At 37.6% G+C, this 25,298-nt stretch overlaps 1 protein-coding gene across 2 annotated transcripts in view; it reads left to right on the forward strand.

Moving 5' to 3' along the window:
* The window catches only part of ITGB1 (integrin subunit beta 1), a 46,093-nt gene extending 42,176 nt beyond the window's left edge, over nt 1-3,917 (forward strand). For both annotated transcript variants that reach the window (XM_038529709.1, XM_038529710.1), the window contains one exon: nt 2,684-3,917. Coding sequence is in view for 1 of the 2 variants with exons in the window: in XM_038529710.1 (XP_038385638.1) it covers nt 2,684-2,749 (66 nt within the window). In the remaining variant the exon portion in view is untranslated. The remainder of the gene's footprint in view (nt 1-2,683) is intronic.
* Nucleotides 3,918-25,298: the final 21,381 nt, after the last annotated feature.

Genomic DNA, 25,298 nt, shown 5'->3' on the forward strand with positions numbered 1-25,298 from the left:
AGAATGAGCGGGCACTGTGATTATTTCACCACATAAGACTATTTTGTAGGTACGTTAAAAAAAATCAAATTATCAACCTTAAAATTTTAGAGTGGATTATAAAATTTTCTATCCTCCCTGCTGTTACGCAGGTTTTAATGTAGATTCCTAATCTCTCACCATTGTGTGTTGTGTATCTAATATGTTATATTACAGAGATGATTTTCTAGCCAGTTTCTAGTGTGAGCACAAAAATGACATTTTACTGCGTACATACAAGGACTTTACTTCTGAATATAACTCTGTTCTGTTGATTTAAATATGCTTTGATTTTTTCTCTCTCAAGATAAGGGTGGGGTTGCACTCTGAACGTTGGAAACTAATCTGGTTTATTTTAGTTTACCTCCATCTAAAATGATGCCTAACACAGATAATTTAATTTTACTTCTAACCTTGCATGTTAATCTTTTGTTTGGATGTAATAATGCGTATATAAATGTTTGTGTATATGAAAAGGCAGACTTTTCTCCAAAGGTAAGTTCTGCCTTATGTACTTTGGACTCATTAGTTTTTTGGGTATTTTTTCTTTTGTATTTTGTTTTCTGGATTTTTGGGGGGAGGGGGCTTGCTTGTTTTAGTTTTGTGTATGTGTTTTCTTCCCTTATAAATTCTTAAGTATGAAATACTAGATTGATCTAATATATTGTTTCAAAGAAAAATGGTGATTTGTTTTCTCCGTGTATTTGAAAGAACCAAGTTCTAGCCTCAAATGCTGAATAGGAAGATGGAAATAAGGAGTGTAATGAACATATTTGTACTATATAACTTGCTAAGAATGTAGTTGCCAAGATCCAGTCTGTATAATAATGTATTAGCTTCAGTTGGGTAAGAGATGAGAAATGGATATCCTACATGTTTTCTATTATCCAGATTATTTGATGTTTGTCTCTGAGGGATCCTGAGTTCCTGCACCATGTTTCTGAAATGATGGGTCAAGATGTATTTTGTGAGGTGGGGTTGGGGTCAGGCTAAGGCATATTGTCCTGTCTTAATAGGAATTCAGATGAGCTACTGAGCTGAAGTTGTAATGGTTTATTTGGTGTGTTTCGGGACCATCCAGCTTTACATGCTATACTTTTTCTCAGTGATTTCTCCTCTACAGAATAAAATTCAGTCTCTCTAGCATGGCACACAGGACCTTTTATGATTTGGCCATGTCTTCTTTCTTGTCTCCTCTCCCTTGCTCACACCTCAGAACGTACACTCACACTCTTAAAAACTTCTAAACTATATAAATGTTTCATTCTTTTTCCTAGACCTTGACTTTGCATGTGTTTCTATTTATTGATCAATATTTTATCTATAGTCAGTTTCTCTGTGAAAATGCCCTAATCTTCTCAAAGTCAGTCCTTTCTTTTACTGCTCCCGTACTATGTTTATAATTCTGTTTTGTACTATATTAGAGTGCCTTATTTTATTTGCATGTTTGTCATGCACCAGCCTATACCCTCTGAGAGGGCAGAAATTGTGACAGTAAAAGCCATATCCCGATATAATGAAGTGTAATAAATTTACAATGAAGTGTAAATAAAATTTAAAAGCAAAAATTAGTGTTTAGATGCTTTCTATAAATATTTTTAAAAATCACCACAAATGGCTCTATAGTGCAATATAAAACCAATTAATTTTTGCCTAAAATCCTAAGGTCTTAAGTTTTTATTTAACATTTATTGATTGGTGCTCACTGTGATTTTTTCTGATATAGGATTATTTGGCTGTACTCAGTTGGCCTTCAAGCTAGTTTCAGTTGATAAAGATAGGAGAAAGAAAATGCTATAGTAGATATTTAAATGTATCACTTAGATTTTGTTTTGTTTTGTTTTGTTTTAAGAAAATGGTCTTGTGGGATTGTATGTTATTTGCATGCTTAAAACATCAATGCTTGTATATTTTTGGGTCTTGAAAGAGCTCTTTAGTTTATGGCTTGGAGTCATTTTCTGGGCTTCATTTTGGTACTCTTTGCTAAAATTAGTATTGCAATGAAAATAAAACATTTCACCAGTATGCTTTCTGAAGAATAACAATTATTTCATGCAGAATAACATTATTTTTGTTAACATTCTAAGCAAAAATGGCAGCGTGACGACTCCTGCAGGCTCAGTGCCCTCAGCAGTACTTTGCCTCAGAGCATTTGGTGTCCACAATTTCTGTGGTGGGAAAAGCCTCAAGAGAATACTTCCCTCACAGAGATGACAATCAAGGATTCCCATTAATTATCAAGAACCTTCTTAACCACAGTAAAGGGTTAAGAATCAGGCAGTTAATGGCAGAAGAGTTAATTCTTTAAGATAGGCATTCAAAACTAGTTTAAAGGAGAGAAGCCATTACAGGACATTCTCTGCTGTGGAAGGCATTTTTAAATCAATCGTGCCATGTAGGAAGGACTCATGAATGAAATAATACCAGATTACAGGGTCACCTTTTGACTTGAAAAGCAAAGATTTCATGTTTCATTTTTGTGTGAAGTTTTTATTAATGCATTTTAAAAATATGTGATATGTGTGATATGTGGACAGATAAGAACGGAGACAACTGAAAATGACCATAACTCTTAATATTGTTTTATAAAATACTACTACTTGATTTTAGTAGAGTATCTGATAATTTCTCTCTCTCTCTCTCTCTCTCTCTCTCTCTTTTTTAGGGTGAAAATCCTATTTATAAGAGTGCTGTGACAACTGTTGTCAATCCGAAGTATGAGGGAAAATGAGCACTGCCCATGCAGATTGCACAACACTGAATGCAAAGTCATAATTTTCATAGTCACAGTAAGGTAGCTTTAGGGCAATATCACCATGGTTTTTCTCATGTGCAGTTTTTTAAAATGTACAATATGTGTAATTTAAATTTTTTTTATTATTTTGAAAATAATGTTATAATCAATGCCAGGGACTGACAAAAAACTTGAGACAGGATGGTTATCCTCATCTGCTAAGGTCACGTTGTGCCTTTTTGACCTTTTCCTCCTGGACTATTAAAATCAGGCTCTTATTGGATTAAGTGAGATTTCTAGAGTGATTGAAAGGGCAGTAGTTAAAATAATGAGTATGTGGAGAGTTTCCATTAATCAAGTATTAAAATTGATTTTTAGCTTTACAGATATGTCAGGTTTTAGTTTTACAGAATCCAAAGTAAATGTCCTATGTAGCTAGTTTAGAATTGTTTCAAGTTTTTTATTTTGCTATTTGCCTATTTAGACAAGACTGATGACATATCTGAAAGTTTGAGTATATTGGGAATTAACCGGTGTAAAATAGTTTTGAGATATTTATCTACGTAGAGGCCATGGGAAAAAGAGAGTTAGGAAGGGAAACATAGCTTTAAAACCTGTGTGCCATTTTTAAGAGTTACTTTATCTTGGTAACTCTTACGCCTTCTCTTTAGAAATTCAGGCCTTGGAAAAAGTATCTGGAAATTTTCTGCAAAAAAGTCCTTAATTTAGCATCATTTACATAATGGCCTTAATTTACATATAATACGTGCTGAATTGAGGACCTTTGGGCGAATTTACTTTATTCCTTGTATTTTGTTTAAAAGCCTGGTGCTTTTTATCACCTCTTCTAATCATTTAATGTATTTGTTTGCAATTTGGGGGTAAGACTTTACCAGTACTTTTTCTTTGGCATTTCAGCTGTAAATTTGCCTTCTTACTGAACATGTGAAGTTGTCCTGTGACTTATGCCATAGCTCTCACTTAAGCACGTCCCCCTTTCAGCCAGCGCTGTAATAGGCCACTGTATATTCCCTTCTCACTGTTTGCCCGTTTTGTTTCATCCTAGTCACATTCTTGTGTTAAGTGCCTTTTAATTTTAACAGTTCACTTTTTACATGCTGTTTACTGAAGTTATTTATTAAATAAATATGCCTAAAATATTTAAGTTGGATGTTTTCTGTCTGTATTGATCTATATTGTCCATTTCTATGCATAAAATTTTTATAGCTTAGGCTGACAAAAAAAAATATCTGGTTAATGGGTATTTCACTTAGGAAGCTAAAATATATTTCTTAAAGAACAAAAGAAGATGTGCCAGAGACACAAGGAAAGTACTATGATCAAACAGATTTTTTTCATACTGTTTTTGGGCTCTTTAAATAATATTGGATAAGTCCTCAGCCCCCTCCTGTAGTGGGAAATAGCTTTTATCCTTATATCAAGCAGGCTTAACTCTGTGAATGTCTTAGAACTGGTAACTAGAAACTGGAAATTATGTCATTTTATTTAAGATCCAGACAGGATTGCTTTTTTTTTTTTTTTTTTTTTTTTTTTAAGATTGATTTATTCCTTTGACAGAGATAGAGTAGGGGGGGGCGGGACTCTCGAGCAGACTCCTTGCTAAGCATGGGGCTCAATCCCATGACTCCGCGATCCTGATCTGAGCCAAAACCAAGAGTGGGACCATCAACTGTGCCACATATGCCCCTGTTACTTTTCTGATAAGGAAATTTTCTTTTCATTGGCTTTGGTTTGTTAGAAAGTATGTACACCCATAGTAAAGAGTATTAGAAGATATATTTTCCTTCCTAGAGCTTATAACAAGTGTCAGATTTGGGGGAGAGGACCAGCCTCTCACATTTGCCATACCCTCCCATTTTTAAAAATTGGTGTCCTTTTGTACTTATTCCACTTAGGTGTATTTCCTAGCTTAGACTAAATCATCCTCCAATTTAGAATTACACATTTTTTTCTAGTTTGTAAGCTTCACGAGAAAAACTATCTTACTCATTTTCTCTTTCCCACTACCTGTACTCTTGGTTGGCTCAAGTCCTTATGCCTTAGGCATAATCAGTTGAATTGAATGACATGCTCCAGAAGTTGCTTTTATTTTGAGGTTTTTAATAGAGGAACAAAGTCCCTGTTCTAAATATACATATTTTTTCCTGACATATAGGTCCTTGAGGCTGAAATATGGTGAATTTTTAGATTTTATATTACAATTTATAAAGATTTTCTGACTGTAGAAATCTTTGTATTTGGAAGCTGGAGGAATTGTATAAAGTTTATTTCTCATACTGACTGTGAAAGCATTGACATTTGAATAATTTTAGGCTTAAAACTGGCAATTCCAAAATATAATCTAAGATATGGGAAATTAGCTTTGAGGGGCATCTGCCTTCAGCTCAGGGCATGATCCCGGGGTCCTGGGATCGAGTCTGCATCAGGCTCCCTGCGAGGAGCCTGCTTCTCCCTCTACCTATGTCTACCTATGTCTCTGCCTCTCTCTCTGTGTCTCTCATGAATAAATAAATAAAAAGTCTTTAAAAAAAAAGTGTCCTGAAATTAAAAAAAGTTACAAGTTGTTTTTTTTCAAATTCTATTATGAAAATTGACAAAATGTAGGTATCATTCGTGAATTATTTGGTGTCAAATGTCCGTAGTGGCATTTGTTGCAATAATTCTCTGATAGTTTACAAAGTTTTCTTCTGCAACATACAGCTTTATGAATTTATTTGGTGAAGATGCCCAGATAAGACCTTGAACTGCAGGAACAGTTCATTATACTACTTTATGGTCAACTATTTTAACCTGAAATTGGACCCTTTTCCTTCTGTCACATACTAGAGTTTGAGGGACAACCTTGAATAGAGGCCATTTGCCTTTCATTTATTGCCTGTCTCCTTGAAGACTTGGATGTTTCTGAGCTAATACACTCAAAAGAGTTCAGAGAGTATCTCCAGGACCCTTCTTGAGCCTAATAAGAGACTTCACTGGCTGTTTAGAATTTATCTCATGTTTTGAGAATTTAGGGATAGGTACAAGTGGCTTCTGACTGATGGTGGGAGCAGATTTGGCGAGATGGGGGACTGGGGATCTTGATTATATCAAGATTAAAGAGCCCAGTAGTCTCTCCCACTGTGAGGGTGACGTTTCTCAGCTGCACGAAAATGCTAGGATGAGAAATATTCCCTTAAATCCACTGATAAGGACAATCCTTATATTCATTTCCTTCTATAATATCTCTAAGTGTTCACTGGATTTTAACTATATTAAGCTCTGAAGTTTTCAAGGGTATAGAGTTCCCATAAAAGGTTACTAGTGGCATTTCATATCATTTTATTGGCCTTTCTACTTTGGGTTTATTATTAGGACTAATTCTAAAACAGACTGCTGCATGAAGCAGATTTAATTCTGAATCACTTTGTGAGTGGAAACACTGTTCAGAATATTTAAATCCCATTATTTAATGTTACTTTATTGTAATAGTTTATAGAAGACAGTTGCCTTCATTTTATGTGTAGTATTTGATATGTTGTTGATTTTACTTACTGAAAACAATGTTATATTAATATTACTGACCAAGATGATTCCTGGGAGACAGTCGACATCCAGGTCTCCTTCAACAGCTAACCAAGTGGCCTTTTAGCAACCATTTAAAACATGAATTTGATCATATTTTCTCAACACCCCAATTCCTTTTTTTTTTATAAATTTATTTTTTATTGGTGTTCAATTTGCCAACGTATAGAATAACACCCAGTGCTCATCCAGGCAAGTGCCCACCTCAGTGCCCATCACCCAGTCACCCCTCCACCCCCCTGCCCACCTCCCCTTCCACCACCCCTAGTTCGTTTCCCAGAGTTAGGAGTCTCTCATGTTCTGTCTCCCTTTCTGATATTTCCCACTCAATTTTTCTCCTTTCCCCTTTATTCCTTTTCACTATTATTTATATTCCCCAAATGAATGAGACCATATAATGTTTGTCCTTCTCCGATTGACTTACTTCACTCAGCATAATACCCTCCAGTTCCATCCACGTTGAAGCAAATGGTGGGTATTTGTCGTTTCTAATGGCTAATATTCCATTGTGTACATAAACCACATCTTCTTTATCCATTCATCTTTTGATGGACACCGAGGCTCCTTCCACAGTTTGGCTATTGTGGACATTGCTGCTAGAAACATCGGGGTGCAGGTATCCCAGCGTTTCATTGCATCCGTGTCTTTGGGGTAAATCCCCAGCAGTGCAATTGCTGTCAACACCCCCATTTCAGCTTGTTTCAGATCCTCAGGCATTTCTATGCATCCCTTTACTTATGTTTCTTTCTTATCCCTAGATTTCCTAGGTCTGTGAGTACAGAAACCTGTGTGTTTTGATTTGCCATTTATCCGTAGAATGAGGTCTGGCACAGCAATAGGTGACCAGTGAGTATTTGTTGAACAGATAGATTTGTTTCTACAACTTAACACTATCTCATACTTAGTAGCATCTGTAGTGATCTACTCTACCTTCCTGCCAGTTCCTGTAGGTGGACTCTACACCCTTGGCCAGTCCTTGCACTGTATTTTAGATGTCATCCCCTCTTCTCTACTAAGACAAGTAGTTCTCCCCCTTACTGGATCACTGTTTCCCTGCTCTTCTAGATCATTCCCATTAGTAACCTGCTGTAGTTGCCATTTCTGTTTTTCTATTCCCTTTAAAGCTCAGAAAAGTTGCTTAGCCCATATACCTATGGCTAAATTGATTTTTAACAAAGATGTCAATTCAAAGAAGAAAGAAAAGTCTCTTCAGTGGATGGTACTGGGTAACTGGATTTCTGCAGGCAAAAGAATGAAACTGGACCCCACCTCACACCATGTACAAAAACTATTTCACAATGGGTCAGTAACATAGGACCTAAAACCATAAAACTCTTAGAAGAAAATGGTATTTCTTTGTGACCTTGCATTTGGCCATGTATCCTTAGACATGACATGAAAGCATGAGCAACAAGAAAAAAATGTGAGTTGGACTTCATCAGAATTGGAAACTTTTGTGCATTAAAGGACATTATCAAGAAAATGACAAGTGGCATCTGACTGGCTCAATCGGTAAAGCAACCAACTCTTGATCTCAGAGTTGTGAATTCAAGCCTCACATTAGGTGTGGAGCCTTCTTAACAAGAAAACCTACAGGATGGGAGAAAATATTTGTAAATTGCATATCTGCTAAGGGGTGAATATATAAAGAATTACAACTCAACAAAAAGACAACCAAGTTAAAAATGGACAAAGGGCTTGAATAAACATTTCTCCACAGAAGAAACACAAATGGCCAACAAGCACCTGAAAAGATGCACAATGTCACCAGCCGTCAGAAAAATGCAAATTTTAAAAGCACAGTTAAATACCACTTCACACCCAGTAGGATGGCAGTTTTTAAAAAGTCAAAAGTAAGTGTTGGTATGGCTGTGGTGAATTTAGAAACCTTGTAAATTGCTGGTAGAACTGTAAAATGATGCAACAGTTATGGAAAATTGGTGGTCTCTGAAAAAGCTAAACATAAAATTACCATATGATCTAGCAAATTTAGGTTAATACCCAAAAGAATTGAAAACTTGTATGCCAGTAATCCTTGCAGAATTATTCACAAAAGCCAGAAGGCAGAAACAAGCCAGGTTGTTCTGCTACTAAACAACCAGATAGGGAGTCAGGTCACCCCCACCCATGAAGATCCTTCTTTCAGAAAGCCCTGGGTAACCTAGATAACAGCTCAAAGGACCCTACCTCACGTTTCCAGAGACACAGCTCCCCTATCTAGTGGTTTAGATTGACCAATAAAAAGTGGATGCAGAAAACTTGAGACATCACCTCCAGACCCTAATGAAGGCAGAGCGCCAAGCTGGTGTGCGTTCTCTCTCCACTTGACCTTGCTGTATGACCCTTGGACAGGCCGGTATCCACTGAGAACTGTGAGTAGTAAGTCTTGTTTCTTCAAGTTGCCTGATGGCTTCTTGCTTATGTGTATCCTGCCCTCATAGTAAGAACCACAATGGCCAGTCCAGCCACAATGTTGGCCGTGGTGGGGTTGGGATGTCTGTGGGGGCTCACTAGGAGTTCTATGGGGCTGGGCCTGTATCTCAGGCATGCCTAGCCAGAAGTGTCAACATCAATAGGTTGGGGCCCTGCACAAGAAAGAACCAGACCAGTGTTTACTCCAGGGCTAGCCCACATTTATTGAGGCAAGATTCTTCTGGGTACTCTACAATACTTTTAGAATTATGAGGTTTTCCAATCTGGTAGGAATAGTCATTATTCATGGCTATTTGCGAGCCTCTAACCATTTTGTGTAGACACTTACTCAACCTTGATAGTTGCCTTGCACAGATACAGTTGTCAGTGCTCTACTGAGTACTTCCGGGGACCCTCTGCAGACGTTGTCTCTGTGCACACTCCTCTTTCTCACCCTGCCGTACATCTTCCAGCCTGCTTGCTGTCCTTGGCTCCTCAGCTCCAGGGAGTCTGCCAGGCTCTGCCTGGGTGCCCCTTTCCTGAGTCATGTCCTGGGAAAGCTTTAAAGATTGAAACTTGGGACAATTTGAGTTCACTTCTTTTATTTTCCACTCTCAGGAATGCCTCAAGTGCTGAAAACTGTCTCATTTGATTTGTTTTAAATCTGGTCTCTTGGCTTGGAACAGAATTATTAGGGAGATGAAATTTTAATTTTTCGAGGTCTAAATAATGTTTATGAAGTTAAAAATTTGATGAAGTCAGTTTATCAATTTATACAATTATAATTAATTCAAAAAATTTATGCTTAATTGAAAACTAAACAAAAATAAAATGCTTTTTTCTATTTTACATTTTTAGTTTTAGCTTTTATATTTACGAGTTGGAATTTATTTTTTTGGAATTTAATTGGAAGTTTAATTTATGGCATGTGTACATTTGATTCTTCTGGCACTATTTGTTGAAAAAACAGTTGATTCTTCATTTAATTGGCTTTGCATTTTTGGAATTTAATTTTTTTTGCATATGTATATTCAGTTCTTCCAGCACTATTTTTCAACTATTTGTTGAAAAATTATCCATTTAATTGCCATTGCATTTTTGTAGAAAATCAATTGAACAAGTATGTAACAATGCATTTCTTCATTTTCCATTCTTTCTAGTAATGTTCCTATTTTTCATCAATACCATACTTTTTATTATGATAGCATATTATAATAAAACCTAAAATCAGATTGTGCCCTACAACTCTGTTCTTTTTCAAAATCACTTTGTTTTTCCAGTTCCTTTGCCTTTGCATGTAAATACAAAATCTGCTCAAAAATTTCTACAAAAATCCTGACATAGTTTAAATGAGATGGCTAAATCTATAGATCAGTTCAGGGAGAATTGAAATCAGAATAACTGAGCCTTTTTTTTAATGGTAATGATAATATACCTCTACATTAATTTACATCTTGATTTTTTTTTTTTTTAAGATTTTTATTTATTCATGAGAGACACAGAGAGAGGTAGAGACACAGGCAGAGGGAGAAGCAGGCTCCCTCAGGGGAGCGGGATGCAGGACTTGATCCCAGGACCCCAGGATCACACCCTGAGCAGAAGGCAGATGCTCAACCACTGCACGGCTCAAGTGCCCTAACTTGAATTTATCTTTTTTTTTTTTTTTAATTCTCAGCATGCAGACAGCATAAATTCCACATATATTTCAAGATTTAAGCCCACGTTTTTAAAATTTTTTGTTGCTTCTATAAATGGTACTAATTTTTTAAAGGTTTTATTTATGAGAAACACAGAGAAAGAGAGAGAGAGAGAGGTAGGCTCCTCACAGGGAACCTGACGTGGGACTCGATCCCCTAACTGGGCTCAGGCCCTGAGCCAAAGGCAGACACTCAACCACTGAGCCACCCAGGCATCCCTAAATGGTACTATTTTCAAATGTCAGTTTCCAGGGATTTTTTGCTAGTATATAGGGGATCCCTGGTTGGCTCAGTGGTTAGTGCCTGCCTTTGGCCCAGAGCGTGATCTGGAGACCCGGGATCGAGTCCCACAATCGAGTCCCACGTCGGGCTTCCTGCATGGAGCCTGCTTCTCCCTCTGCCTGTGTCTCTGCCCCTCTCTCTCTCTCTCTCTCTCTCTCTCTCTCTGTGTCTATCATGAATAAATAAATAAAATCTTTAAAAAAATGCTGATTTTTCTCTATGAATTTGATAATCGCATTTTATTAGTTTTGTAGCTTTTTATATATTCTCTTGGATTTTCTGTTTATACTATGTGTTCTATGAATACAAGTAGGCTTATTTCTTCTCGATCATCTGCCTTTTCATGTTTTTCCTTGCTTTAGTGCAATGGCAAGGACTTCCAATATAATGTTGAGTAGGAGTGATATGTTCTTAACAGAAAAGGAAGACATCTCCTCTTTTACTAGTGATGAGGTTATCTATATGTATTTTGTAGATGCCATTCATCAGGTGGAGGAAGTTCCTTACCATTCCTAGTTTGCTTAGTTTTTAGTTTTTTAAAATCATGAATGCACGTTGAATTTTGTCAGTTTTTTCCTTGAATCTATTGAGATGCTTATATAGTTTTTTCCTAATGTAATTAATTGAATGGTGATTTACTATGATTTTTCAAATACATGACCATCCTTGCATTCTTGGCAAAAATCCATTTTTGGTTAGAATGTATTACATTTTCTATATATTTTTGGGTTCAATTTGCTAATATTTTGTGGAGGATTTTTGTGTCAGTGTTCATGAGGAGATACTGGACTGCAGTTTTCTTATAATATACTTGTCAGGTTTTGGTATTAGTATAATTTTTTGTCTCTTTAAACAGTTATCAAATATACCTCCCTCTTTTATTTTTTTTGAAAAGTTTATGGAGAATTGGTATTATTTTTTTTCCTTAAATGTTTTTTAGAATTTATCATTGAAGCATCTGTGCCTAGAGTTTTCTTTGGGAGAAGTTCATCACTCTGAATTGTTTCCTCTATTTTCTTAGGTTAGAAGCTTATGTCACTGACTTTAGACCTCTTGTTTTTCCCTGCTAATATAGGCATTTAATTGTATAATTTTCCCTGTTACTAGTACTCTGGCTGAACCCAACACTTTTGATATGTTGTTTAGGTTCTTAAAATTTTTTTGTGAACATAAAAATTTGTGTCTGGGATTATATTTCTTCTTCTTTAACTTCCTTAAGGAATAACTTCTCTTAACATTTCTTATATAGTGCATCTTTCTATTCTCTTACATAGTGTCCAAATATTTTGCCCATTTTTAAATGGAATTGTTTGTTTATTATGAATTGTAAGACTTCATTATATGTTCTGGATAGAAATTCTGTGTTAGATATATGTATTACACATTTTCTTCAGTCTCTGAGTTGCCTTTTTTTTTTTGGTAGTGATGTCTTTTAAAGATCAGAAGTCATATTTTGATGAAGTTTAATTTTTATATTTGTAAAATTTTAATCTAGTATTTCTTGAGTTGTAAGGGATTTTTGTCCTACCCTAAGATTATGAAAATGTTTTTGTTCTGTTTTAGAAATTTTATAGTTCCACTTTTATGCTTAGATCTATAGTTCATTTTCAATTTAATTTTTCCTTAAAAATTTTAACTATAGTAAAATACACATAAAATTTCTCACTTTAACCATTTTTAAGTATACAGTACAGTAGTGTTAAGTATATTTACCTTGTTGATCAAGCAATTTCCAGAACTCATCTTTCAAAACTGAAGCTCTGTAAACATACTTTCTGCTCTAATAAGCCTACTTAAATTAGTAACAGAAATGAGAGTCCACACCAAAAACAAAATATTCTCAATTGGAGTCCTGAATGATATGAACCTTTAACTTTGTCCTAAATCAATAAATCCCAATGTACCATTTAAAACAGCAAAGGTAGAGAATATAAAACCAGTTTTACCTAGTAATTAGCTGCTCGTAGGAAATATGATTATATTTTTTACAACTAGTTTTTTTACAACTAGTTTAATGGAAAGTAATATATATATAAGGTTCTGGTAGCTAGGTTAAAATTCTGCTCTACTCTTACCAGGAGCCCACTTTTTGTTGTAAATCTCCTTTGGAAGTCCAGTCAACCTGAGTATCTCTGAGGTAGATGTCATTATTCTTTAGAATTTCTTCTAGAACAGCGTTTGATATAGATTCTTAGTGACTATGCACATAACTAAAACATAAAAATATTTTGTGAAATGTTTATCAAAAATAAAAAGGTAGATCTCAATATATTGAATGCTCATGTTTGATAAGATGACATGAAGAATTTCTCCTGTGACAGTTTTGGGGAGTTAAGTTCCAACAATGCCACCTGGCCAGGCCAGGCCAGGCCACGAGGATCTCCAATCCGTATAATTTACACAGTGGGGCCTGTAAGTAAAGAGGGGACCTGTGGGGTAGGTGTGGAAGTCTGCTCAGCAGCGGCTTTCCCAGTGACCTTGACAGATTCTCTCCATCAATTTCAACAACAGTGTTAGAAATGCCATTGACGCCCCAGCAGCTCTGGGCTGACCTCCAGCCTCAGAAGGAGACGTTTACCTGAGCTGACTCTCCAGGGGAAGGTGTTGGTCACCCCTGGCTGTGACCCAAGGCAGGCATCAACATTTTCTAAGGGGTGTGTCTTTTTCTATCTTATTTCATGTCCATTAGTCAAACTATGCAGGTATAATTCTAGAAAATGGGACAGGGCAGGGAAAAAGGTTTGTAAAGTTGCTGCTAATGCTTTTTTCTCTTCTCCGTGAATGGTAAGAATTTTGTTTGTTGTTTGTTTTTATTTTTAACTTAACAATTTTTAAGTATATTCATATTGTTGTGCAACCATCATAAATATCCATCTACAGAAAATTGTATCTTCCTATATTCATTAAGCAATAAATCCCCACTTCACCCTCCTCCCTGCCACCACCAACCCTAGTCCCTGGCAACCACCATTCTATCTATGAATTTGAGTGTACTAGGAGCTCCATGAAAGTGGGACCATACAACATTTGACTTAGCATACTGGCTTCAAGGTTCATCTATGGTAGGGTGTTTCAGAATTTTATTACTCTTTGAAGTTGCAAATTACTTCATTGTACATATATATATACTACATTTTGCTTATTCATACATCAGTTAGTTGATGGGCATTTGGATTGCTTCCATCTTTAGCTATTGTGGATAATCCTACTACAAACATGGGTGTTTAAATCACTACTTTAAATTCTTTTGAATATGTATCCACAAGTGGACACTGGCTCAAAAAGTAACTTCTTTTAGTATACTTGATATATACCATTAAATTCATTTCAGGTGTGCAACAAAGTGATTCTACAAATTTATACATTATGCGATGCTGACCACCAGTGCAGCCACCATCTGCTATATTTTGCAAGGAGGTACTCTCCTCTTTTCCATGGCAGCTGCACCATTTTGCATTCTCATCAGCAATGCACAGAAGTTCCAACTTCTCTGTTTTCTTGCCAACATTTTGTATTTCCTATTTTCTTGATTATAGCCACCCTAATGGGTATGAGATGATATCTGATTGTGGTTTTGTTATGCATTCCTTTTTTTTTTTTTTAAGATTTTATTTATTCTTGAGACACAGAGAGAAAGGGAGAGACAGGCAGAGGGAGAAGTAGGCTCCCAATGGGTATCCTGATGCGGGACTCAATCCCAAGAGCTCAGGATCACGACCTGAGCCACCCAGGTGCCCCCGTTATGAATTTCTATCATCAGCGATGTTGAGCATATTTTCATATGCTTATTGGCCACTTGTGTATCTTCTTTGAAGAAATGTTTATTTAAGTCATTTGCCTATTTTTTAAATTGAGTTTTTAATTGTTGACTTTTAAGAATGGGGCATCTGGGTGGCTCAGCAGTTGAGCGTCTGCCTTCGGCTCAGGTCCTGATCCCAGGGTCCTGGGATTGAGGACCATATTGGGGTCCTCAGGAGGAGCCTGCTTCTCTCTCTGCCTATGTCTCTGCCTCTCTCTCTGGGTCTCTCATGAATAATTAAATAAAATCTTTAAAAAATTCTTTATGTATTCTGAATGTTAATCCCTTATCAGATATATTATTTGCAAAGTTTTCTCCCATTTCATGATTTGCCTTTCCCTCTGTTGGTAGAGTCCTTGATTCACAAGAGATTTTAACCTTGATGAAGTCCAATTTATATTTTTTCCTTGTTGACTGTGCTTTTGGTTTCCTATCTACAAAATTATTACCAAATCCAATATAATGAAAGTTCTCTGTTTTTTCTTCTAAAAGTTATAAAAATAATAGTACTATCTTTTATGTTTAGATTTTTCTTTTTAAAATTTATTGTTGAAGTATAGTCAACATATATGTTATACTAGTCTCAGGTATACAACATAGTGATTTGACAATTCTATATATTGCTCAGTGCTCACCATGATGAATGTAGTCACCATCAGTCACTAAATAATATGACAATATTATGGAGTATATTATATTCCCTATGCTGTGCTTTTCATATCTGTGATATTTACTTTTTTTAAGATTTATTTATTTTAGAGAGAGCGAGAACATGAGCAGGGGAGAGGCAAAGAGAGAGGGAGAGAATCTCAAGCTGCGTCCCCACTGAGTGTGGAGCTTGAGCGGTCACAATCTCATGACCCTGAGATCATGACCTGAGCCAAAATCAAGAGTCAGATGCTTTGCCAACTGAGCCTTTCAGGGATCCCTGTGACTTATTTATTTTATAGCTGAAAGTTCATACCTCTTAATCTTTTCACCTATTTTGTCTGTCTCCCCACCCACTGGCAACACCACTTTGTTCTTTGTATTTAAGAGTCTGATTTTTTTTTTTCTTGGTGTTTTTAGATTCCACATATGAGTAAAATCATATGGCATTTGTTTTTTTCTGACTGCTTTCACCTAGCACAATATCCTTTAGTTCCATCTGTTGTCACAATTGGCAAGACCTCATTCTTTTTTATAGGCTAATACTTCATTGTATATGTGTGTGATATCTTCTTTACACATTCATCTATTGATGGATGCCTAGGTTGCTTCTGTATCCTGGCTATTGTAATTTATGCAGCAATAAGGATATATATATATATTTTCAAAAAGTGTTTTCATTTCTTTGTGATATACCAAATATCAATCCGGTGGTGGAACTACCAGATCATGATATTTTATTTTTAATTTTTAAAAAAGATTTATTTGAGAGTGAGGGACAGAGCATGAGCAGAGGAGAAGGGTAGAAAGAGAGGAAAAAGCAGACTCCCTTCTCAGCAGGGAGGCCAACATAGGGCTCGATCCCAGGACCCTGAAATCATGACCTGAGCCAAAGGCAGACACTTAACAGACTGAGCCACCCAGGCCAGGGGCCCCCACTATTTTATTTTTTTTGAGGAACCTTCATACTATTCTACACAGTGGTTGTACCAATTTCCATTCTCCCCAGCAATGCGTGAGGGTTTTCTTTTCTCCACATCCTCACCAACAGTTGTTATTTCTTGTCTTTAGGACCAGCCATTCTGACAGTTGTGAGGTGATATCTCATTGTGGTCTTAATATTCATTTTCCTGATGATTAGTGATGTTGAGCATCTTTTCATGTTTCTGGTGGCCATCTGTATAGGTCTTCTTTGAAAAAAATGTTTGTTTAGGTCCTCTGCTCCTTTTTTTCTTTTTAATAATAAATTTATTTTTTATTGGTGTTCAATTTACCAACATACAGAATAACACCCAGTGGTCATCCCGTCAAATGCCCCCCCAGTGCCCGTCACCCATTCACTCCAACCCCCTGCCCTCCTCCCCTTCCACCACCCCTAGTTTGTTTCCCAGAGTTAGGAGTCTCTCATGTTCTGTCTCCCTTTCTGATATTTCCCACACATTTCTTCTCCCTTCCCTTCTATTCCCTTTCACTATTATTTAAATTCCCCAAATGAATGAGAACATACAATGTTTGTCATTCTCCGATTGACTTACTTTACTCAGCATAATACCTTCCAGTTCCATCCACGTTGAAGCGAATGGTGGGTATTTGTCGTTTCTAATGGCTGAGGAATATTCCATTGGATACATAAACCACAGCTTCTTTATCGATTCATCTTTCAATGGACACCGAGGCTCCTTCCACAGTTTGGCTATTGTGGACATTGCTGCTATAAACATCAGGGTGCAGGTGTCCCGGCGTTTCATTGCATCTGTATCTTTGGGGTAAATCCCCAACAGTGCAATTGCTGGGTCATAGGGCAGGTCTATTTTTAACTCTTTGAGGAACCTCCACACAGTTTTCCAGAGTGACTGCACCAGTTCACATTCCCAACAACAGGGCAAGAGGGTTCCCTTTTCTCCACATCCTCTCCAACATTTGTGGTTTTCTGCCTTGTTAATTTTCCCCATTCTCACTGGTGTGAGGTGGTATCTCATTGTGGTTTTGATTTGTATTTCCCTGATGGCAAGTGATGCAGAGCATTTTCTCATGTGCGTGTTGGCCATGTCTATGTCTTCCTCTGTGAGATTTCTGTTCATGTCTTTTGTCCATTTCATGATTGGATTGTTTGTTTCTTTGGTGTTGAGTTTAATAAGTTCTTTATAGATCTGGAAACTAGCCCTTTATCTGATACGTCATTTGCAAATATCTTCTCCCATTCTGTAGGTTGTCTTTTAGTTTTGTTGACTGTATCCTTTGCTGTGCAAAAGCTTCTTATCTTGTTGAAGTCCCAATAGTTCACTTTTGCTTTTGTTTCTTTTGCCTTCGTGGATGGATCTTGCAAGAAGTTACTGTGGGTGAGTTCAAAAAGGGTGTTGCCTGTGTTCTCCTCTAGGATTTTGATGGAATCTTGCCTCACATTTAGATCTTTCATCCATTTTGAGTTTATCTTTGTGTATGGTGAAAGAGAGTGCTCTAGTTTCATTCTTCTGCATGTGGATGTTCAATTTTCCCAGCACCATTTATTGAAGAGACTGTCCTTTTTCCAGTGGATAGTCTTTCCTGCTTTGTCGAATATTACTTGACCATAGAGTTGAGGGCCCATTTCTGGGTTCTCTGTTCTGTTCCATTGATCTATGTGTCTGTTTTTGTGCCAGTACCACCCTGTCTTGATGACCACAGCTTTGTAGTACAACCTGAAATCTGGCATTGTGATGCCCCCAGATATGGTTTTCTTTTTTATAATTCCCCTGGCTATTCAGGGTCGTTTCTGATTCTACACAAATCTTAAAATAATTTGTTCTAACTCTCTGAAGAAGGTCCATGGTATTTTGATAGGGATTGCATTTAATGTGTATATTGCCCTGGGTAACATTGACATTTTCACAATATTAATTCTGCCAATCCATGAGCATGGAATATATTTCCATCTCTTTGTGTCTCCCTCAATTTCTTTCAGAAGTGTTCTATAGTTTTTAGGGTATAGATCCTTTACCTCTTTGGTTAGGTTTATTCCTAGGTATCTTATGCTTTCGGGTGCAATTGTAAATGGGATTGATGCCTTAATTTCTCTTTCTTCAGTCTCATTGTTAGTGTATAGAAATGCCACTGATTTCTGGGCATTGATTTTGTATCCTGCCACACTGCCAAATTGCTGTATGAGTTCTAACAATCTTGGGGTGGAAGCTTTGGGGTTTCTATGTAGAGTATCATGTCATTGGCGAAGAGGGAGAATTTGACTTCTTCTTTGCCAATTTGAATGCCTTTAATGTCTTTTTGTTGTCTGATTGCTGAGGCTAGGACTTCCAGTACTATGTTGAATAGCAGTGGTGAGAGTGGACATCCCTGTCTTGTTCCTGATCTTAGGGGAAAGGCTCCCAGTGCTTCCCCATTGAGAATGATATTTGCTGTGGGCTTTTCATAGACGGCTTTTAAAATGTTGAGGAATGTTCCCTCTGTCCCTACACTCTGAAGAGTTTTGATCAGGAATGGATGCTGTATTTTGTCAAATGCTTTCTCTGCATCTAATGAGAGGATCATATCGTTCTTGGTTTTTCTCTTGCTGATATGATGAATCACATTGATTGTTTTACGAGTGTTGAACCAGCCTTGTGTCCTGGGGATAAATCCTACTTGGTCATGGTGAATAATTTTCTTAATGTGCTGTTGGATCCTATTGGCTAGTATCTTGTTGAGAATTTTTGCAATCATGTTCATCAGGGATATTGGTCTATAATTCTCTTTTTTGGTGGGGTCTTTGTCTGGTTTTGGAATTAAGGTGATGCTGGCCTCATAGAACGAATTTGGAAGTACTCCATCTCTTTCTATCTTTCCAAACAGCTTTAGGAGAATAGGTATGGTTTCTTTAAACGTTTGATAGAATTCCCCAGGGAAGCCATCTGGCCCTGGACTTTTGTGTCTTGGGAGGTTTTTGATGACTGCTTCAATTTCCTCCCTGGTTATTGGCCTGTTCAGGTTTTCTATTTCTTCCTGTTTCAGTTTTGGTAGTTTGTGGCTTTCCAGGAATGTGTCCATTTCTTCTAGATTGCCTAATTTATTGGCATATAGCTGCTCTAATATGTTTTTAAAATCGTTTGTATTTCCTTGGTGTTAGTAGTGATCTCTCCTTTCTCATTCATGATTTTATTAATTTGAGTCTTTTCTCTCTTCTTTTTAATAAGGCTGGCTAATGGTTTATCTATCTTTTTTTTTGTTTTGTTTTGTTTTATCTATCTTATTAATTCTTTCAAAGAACCAACTCCTGGTTCTATTGATCTGTTCCACAGTTCTTCTGGTCTCGATTTCGTTGAGTTCTGCTCAAATCTTAATTAACTCTTTTCTTCTGCTGGGTGTAGGATCTATTTGCTGTTTTTTCTGTAGCTCCTTTATGTGTAAGGTTAGCTTTTGTATTTGAGTTCTTTCCAGTTTTTGAATGGATGCTTGTATTGCGATGTATTTCCCCCTCAGGACTGCTTTTGCTGTATCCCAAAGATTTTGAATGGTTGTATCTTCATTCTCATTAGTTTCCATGAATCTTTTAAATTCTTCTCTAATTTCCTGGTTGACCCTTTCATCGTTTAGCAGGATGGTCCTTAACCTCCACGTGTTTGAAATCCCTCCAAACTTCTTCGTGTGATTTCGTTCTAATTTCAAAACATTAAGGTCTGAAAATATGCAGGGGATGATCCCAACCTTTTGGTATTGGTTAAGAGCTGATTTGTGACCCAGTATGTGGTCTATTCTGGAGAAAGTTCCATGTGCAATTGAGAAGAATGTGTATTCAGTTGCGTTTGGTTGCAAGGTTCTATAAATATCTGTGAAATCCACCTAGTCCAGTGTATCATTTAAAGCTCTTGTTTCTTTGGAGATGTTGTCTTTAGAAGAGCTGTCATTCGTAGAAAGTGCTACATTCAAGTCACCAAGTATAAGTGTATTATTATCTAAGTATGTCTTAACTTTGGTTATTAATTGATTGATATACTTGGCAGCTTCTACATTTGGGGCATAAATATTGATGATCGTTAGGTCCTCCTGTAGGATAGATCCTTTAAGTATGATATAGTGTCCCTCTTCATCTCTCACTATAGTCTTTGGAATAACCTTTAGTTTATCTGATATGAGGATGGCTACCCCTGCTTTCTTTTTAGGACCATTTGAATGGTAAATGGTTCTCCAACCTTTTATTTTTAGGCTGTACGTGTCCTTAGTAGGTGTAAAACGAGTCTCTTGTAGAAAGCAAATAAATTGGTCTTGCTTCTTTATCCAATCTGAAACCCTGCGCCTTTTGATGGGGTCATTAAGCCTATTCATGTTCAGAGTTACTATGGAAAGATTCGAATTTAGTGTCATCATGATACCTATTCAGTCCATGTTTTTGTGTATTGTTCCCTTTGACTTCCTCTTTCTTTTACAGAGTCCCCCATAGCAATTTTTCCAGAGTCGGCTTGGTGGTCAGATATTCTTTCAGTTTCTGCCTATCTTGGAAGCTCTTTATCTCTCCTTCTATTCTGAATGAGAGCCTTGCTGAATAAAGTATTCTTGGCTTCAGGTTCTTCTCATTTAGGACCCTGAATATATCTTGCCAGCCCTTTCTGGCCTGCCAAATCTCTGTGGAGAGGTCGGCTGTTAACCTAATATTCTCCCCATAAAAGTTAGAGATTTCTTGTCTCTTGCTGTTTTAAATATATATTTTTTAAAATTTTTTATTTATTTATGATAGTCACACACACAGAGAGAGAGAGAGGGGCAGAGACATAGGCAGAGGGAGAAGCAGGCTCCATGCACCGGGAGCCTGATGTGGGATTCGATCCCAGGTCTCCAGGATTGTGCCCTGGGCCAAAGGCAGGCGCCAAACTGCTGCACCACCCAGGGATCCCTCTTGCTGTTTTAACAATCTTTTCTTTATCTTTGGAATTTGCAAGCTTCACTATTAAATGTTGAGGTGTTGAGCAGTTTTTATTGATTTCGGAGGAGGGGGGATCTCTCTATTTCCTGGATCTGAATGCCTATTTCCCTTTCCAAGTTAGAAAAGTTCTCAGCTATGATTCGTTCCAATACATATTCTGGACCTCTGTCCCTTTCGGCTCCCTCAGGAACCCCAGTTAAACGTAGATTGTTCCTTCTGAGGCTGTTATTTATTTCCCTTAACCTACCCTCCTGATGTTTTGATTGTTTTTCTCTTTTTTCCTCAGTTTCACTCCTTGCCATCAACTTGCCTTCTATGTCACTCATTCTTTTTTTTTTTTTTAATTTTTATTTATTTATGATAGTCACACGGAGAGAAAGAGAAAGGCAGAGACACAGGCAGAGGGAGAAGCAGGCTCCATGCAGGGAGCCCGACGTGGGATTTGATCCTGGATCTCCAGGATCGCGCCCTGGGCCAAAGGCAGGCGCTAAACTGCTGCGCCACCCAGGGATCCGTATGTCACTCATTCTTGTACCTTGTTAACCCTTGCTGTTAAGACCTCTAGTTTGGATTGCATCTCATTTAATTGATTTTTAATTTTTGCCTGCTTAGATCTAAATTCTACAGTCATGAAGTCTCTTGAATCCTTTATGCTTTTTTCTAGAGCCTCCAGTAGCTTTATAATTGTGAAAATTGTGAATATATAATTGTGAATATAATTGTGAATTCTGAATTGGCTTTCTGACATTGAAGTGTTATCCAAATTTTGTAAGTCTGTGGGAGAGAGGACTGTTTCTGATTCTTTCTTTTGAGGTGAGTTTTTCCTTCTAGTTATTTTGCTCAGTACAGGGTGGCCAAAAAGAAGTTGTACTGGAAAAGGGAGAAAAAGAAAGAAGAGAAAAAAGAAAAAAAAAAAAAAGAAACAAAAAGGGGGGGAGCAAACAGAAAACAAAAAACAAGGGGGAGTATCCTCTGATTCTGTATACTGTAAATCCCTCGACTTCCCCTGGAACTTTCCAGTGCTGCTTGGTCAATAATTTGCTTTTCCCGTCCCTCTATCTGGTCTTCTGGGGGAGGGGCCTGCTGTGCTGATTTTCAGGTGTGAGCACCTGGGGGAGCTGCTCAGCCCCCTGCCTGGTGCAGGGCTCAGTGGGAGTTGTTTATCCTGTTTATCCTGTGAGGCTTCACGAGGAACAACAGTGGCGGCGACCAGCTCTCCAGCCCTGGAGTCAGCTCCCGCAGTAACTACCGCAGCTCCCAGTCTTGCAGGGGCCTGGAAGCTCCAGGGCGGGGGGCGCTGACCTGCACAGCTCCGGGCCGCCCAGCGACAGTAGCGTCCTTGCTGTCCTGTGTCCTTCCGTCCTCCGCCTGTCCCCGGGGGAGCGCCAGATCCTGGGCTGTGTCCCTGATGCTCTGGGCTCTGGAGTTGTGCTGTTGGAATCGCGATCCGGGGTGCAGCCCCCTCTGCAGAGCTGCTCCCGGGCCCTTTAAAGAGCTCGGCCACGGGGTGTGGCACGCTCTCCCAGGGGGGCGCAGGTGTCTGTTAGTACCCCCTGGGAGCCTGAGGGCATCCCCGCCCCTCCTCGAATCGTGCTCCAACTCCCTGTGTGCGCTTTTCCCTCCAGGAAGATTGGTGAAGCTCCCGCTTCTCCAGGATGGGGTTTTCGTATCCCTTGGAGCACTCGCTGCTCTGCCGTAGCCCGCTCCTTGCGGGGCCCCTCCCCCTTGGATGCTTTTTTATTATTATATTTTTCCTTCTTCCTACCTTGATAGAAGCACGAACTTTTCTCACTGTAGCATTCTAGCTGTTCCCTCTTTAAATCTCAGACCAAATTCGTAGGTTTTCAGGATGATTTGAAAGTTATCTAGGTAAGTTGGTGCGGCCAGGTGACTTGGGGACCCTACTCTTCCGCCATCTTGCCCACTCCCCTATAATATTATGTTATCTGGAAATAGTGACAGTTTTACTTCTTTCTTTCCAATTTGGGTTTATTTCCTATTTTTGCCTAATTGCTGTATTGCTGTACCTAGGACTTTCAATAAATGTAGCAAGAGTGGGCATTCTTGTCTGGTTCTGATCTTTTCGTTTTTTGTTTTTGTTTTTTGTTTTTGTTTTTTGAGTATGCTGTCAGCTATGGGCACCTTTTATATACCCTTTACCATATTCAGATACTTTATACCTATACCTGCTTTGTTGAGTGTTTTTATCATAAATGGATATTGAAACTTGTCAGGTGCTTTTTCTCTCAACTATTGAAATGATATGATTTTTATCTTTCATTTATTAATGGGGCTATATGACATTGCTTGATTTGTGGATGTTGAATCACATTTGCATTTCTGAAATAAATCCCACTTGGTCATGGTGTATGATCTTTGCAATGTATTGTTGAACATGGTTTATTATTTTTTTAAAGACTATTTGAGAGTGAGAAAGAGAGAGAGAACAATAGCAGGGGTAGAAAGGCACATGGAGAGGGAGAAGCAGACTCTCCATTGAGCAGGGAGCCTGATGCACAGCTCGATCCCAGGACCCCAGGATCATGATCTGCACTGAAGGCGGGTGCTTAACTGAGCCATCCAGGCACCCCTTGGTTTTATAATTTAGTTGATGATTTTTACATATATGTTCAGGAGGGATAGTGGCCTGTAATTTTCTTCTCTTGTAGTGTCCTTATTTAGCTTTAGTATTAAGGTAATGCTGGTTTCATAAAATGAGTTTGGAAGAGTCTTCTCTTCTAGTGTTTAATAGTCTTATGATTAAGTCTCAGTCTTTTTGTGAGCCTATGCCCATGGAGTGTGAACTTCCCCAGTTCTCAGTTGCTCCCCACTTAGGTGGGACTTGAGGTCTAGAGAGGGACCGAGTTGGCTATTTCTGTCTGTTCATGTGGGGACAGGCTAAAGGTGTTGGAGCTGTGTATTTCCTACCACCCAAGTTGGTGAAGTGTTGATAAAACTTCAGGTTTGGCTCTGGCAAAATATTTTTGCCTGTGGGCATGCCTTTTAAGGAAGAACAGACCATTTTGTGTATTCCATTTTCAAAATGGTTATTTTTCCCCTTCCCGCCCATATATAAGAGAAAGAGAGGGAAAAAAGGACACAGACACACAACAAACCACAAGATATAAAATAATGTACAAATGAAATAGTAAGCTCACTCTATTAGTATTTACTTTAGATGTAAAGGAATTTAATGCACCATAGATTGGTTGGATGGAAGGCTCACATTAGATGTAGGGACACATATAATCAAAATGTAAGATGGTGGAAGAATTTCATACAAACAGAAACCTAAAGAGAGCAAGGGTAGTTGTATTTATGCCAGAAAAAACAGACTAAGAAGAAAACTGTCACAAGTGACAGTTAAAATGTTAACTCATTAGGAAGATATAGCAACTATAAATATATATCCATCTTATATGAGAGTTTAGATCCCATTTTTAGTTATGGATGACTAATTAGATGATCAATAAGGAAAACAGAGCTCCTGAACAATGCTATAGACCAACTAGATCTAACAAACATATACAGGCCACACCACCCATTAAACTGCAGAATACACATTCTTCTCACATGTGGAACATTCTCTAAGATAAACCACTGTTAGGTCATATAGCAAGTTATAACAAATTTAAGATTGAAATTATACAAAGTGTCTTCTGTGATTGTAACGGAATGAAGCTAAAGATCAAAAGCAGAAGAAAAACAGGAAAATCCACAAATATGTGGAAAGTAATGCACTTTTAAATAACCAATGAATCAAAATAAATCAAAAGGGAACTTCGTAAAAACCTGAAGACAAACGAATACAAAACAAAATTTACAAAACTTATGGAATTCCATGAAGACAATATTAAGAGGAAGTTTTATAGCAGTTAATGCTTACACCATAAATGAAGAAAGATCTTAAGTCAACAACCTAACCTTACACCTCAATGAATTAGAAAAAGAACAAACTAAGCCCAACGTCAACCAGAAGGAAAGAAATAATAAATATTAGAGCACAGATAAATGAAATGGAGAATAAAAAAGCAATAGGAAAAGTCAATAGTTGTTTTTTTTTTGAGAAAAATCAACAATTTGACAAATCAAGAAGAGAGAAAACTCAAATATCTGAAATTATAAATGAAAAAGGAGGTGTTACAACTGAACTCACATAAGATTTATGAGACTTCTATGAACAATTGTATGCCAACAGATTGGATAATCTAGAAAATGGATAAATTCCTGGAAACATAC

This window comes from Canis lupus, chromosome 2, assembly GCF_011100685.1.
Source record: "Canis lupus familiaris isolate Mischka breed German Shepherd chromosome 2, alternate assembly UU_Cfam_GSD_1.0, whole genome shotgun sequence".
Classification (NCBI taxonomy): domain Eukaryota; kingdom Metazoa; phylum Chordata; class Mammalia; order Carnivora; family Canidae; genus Canis; species Canis lupus.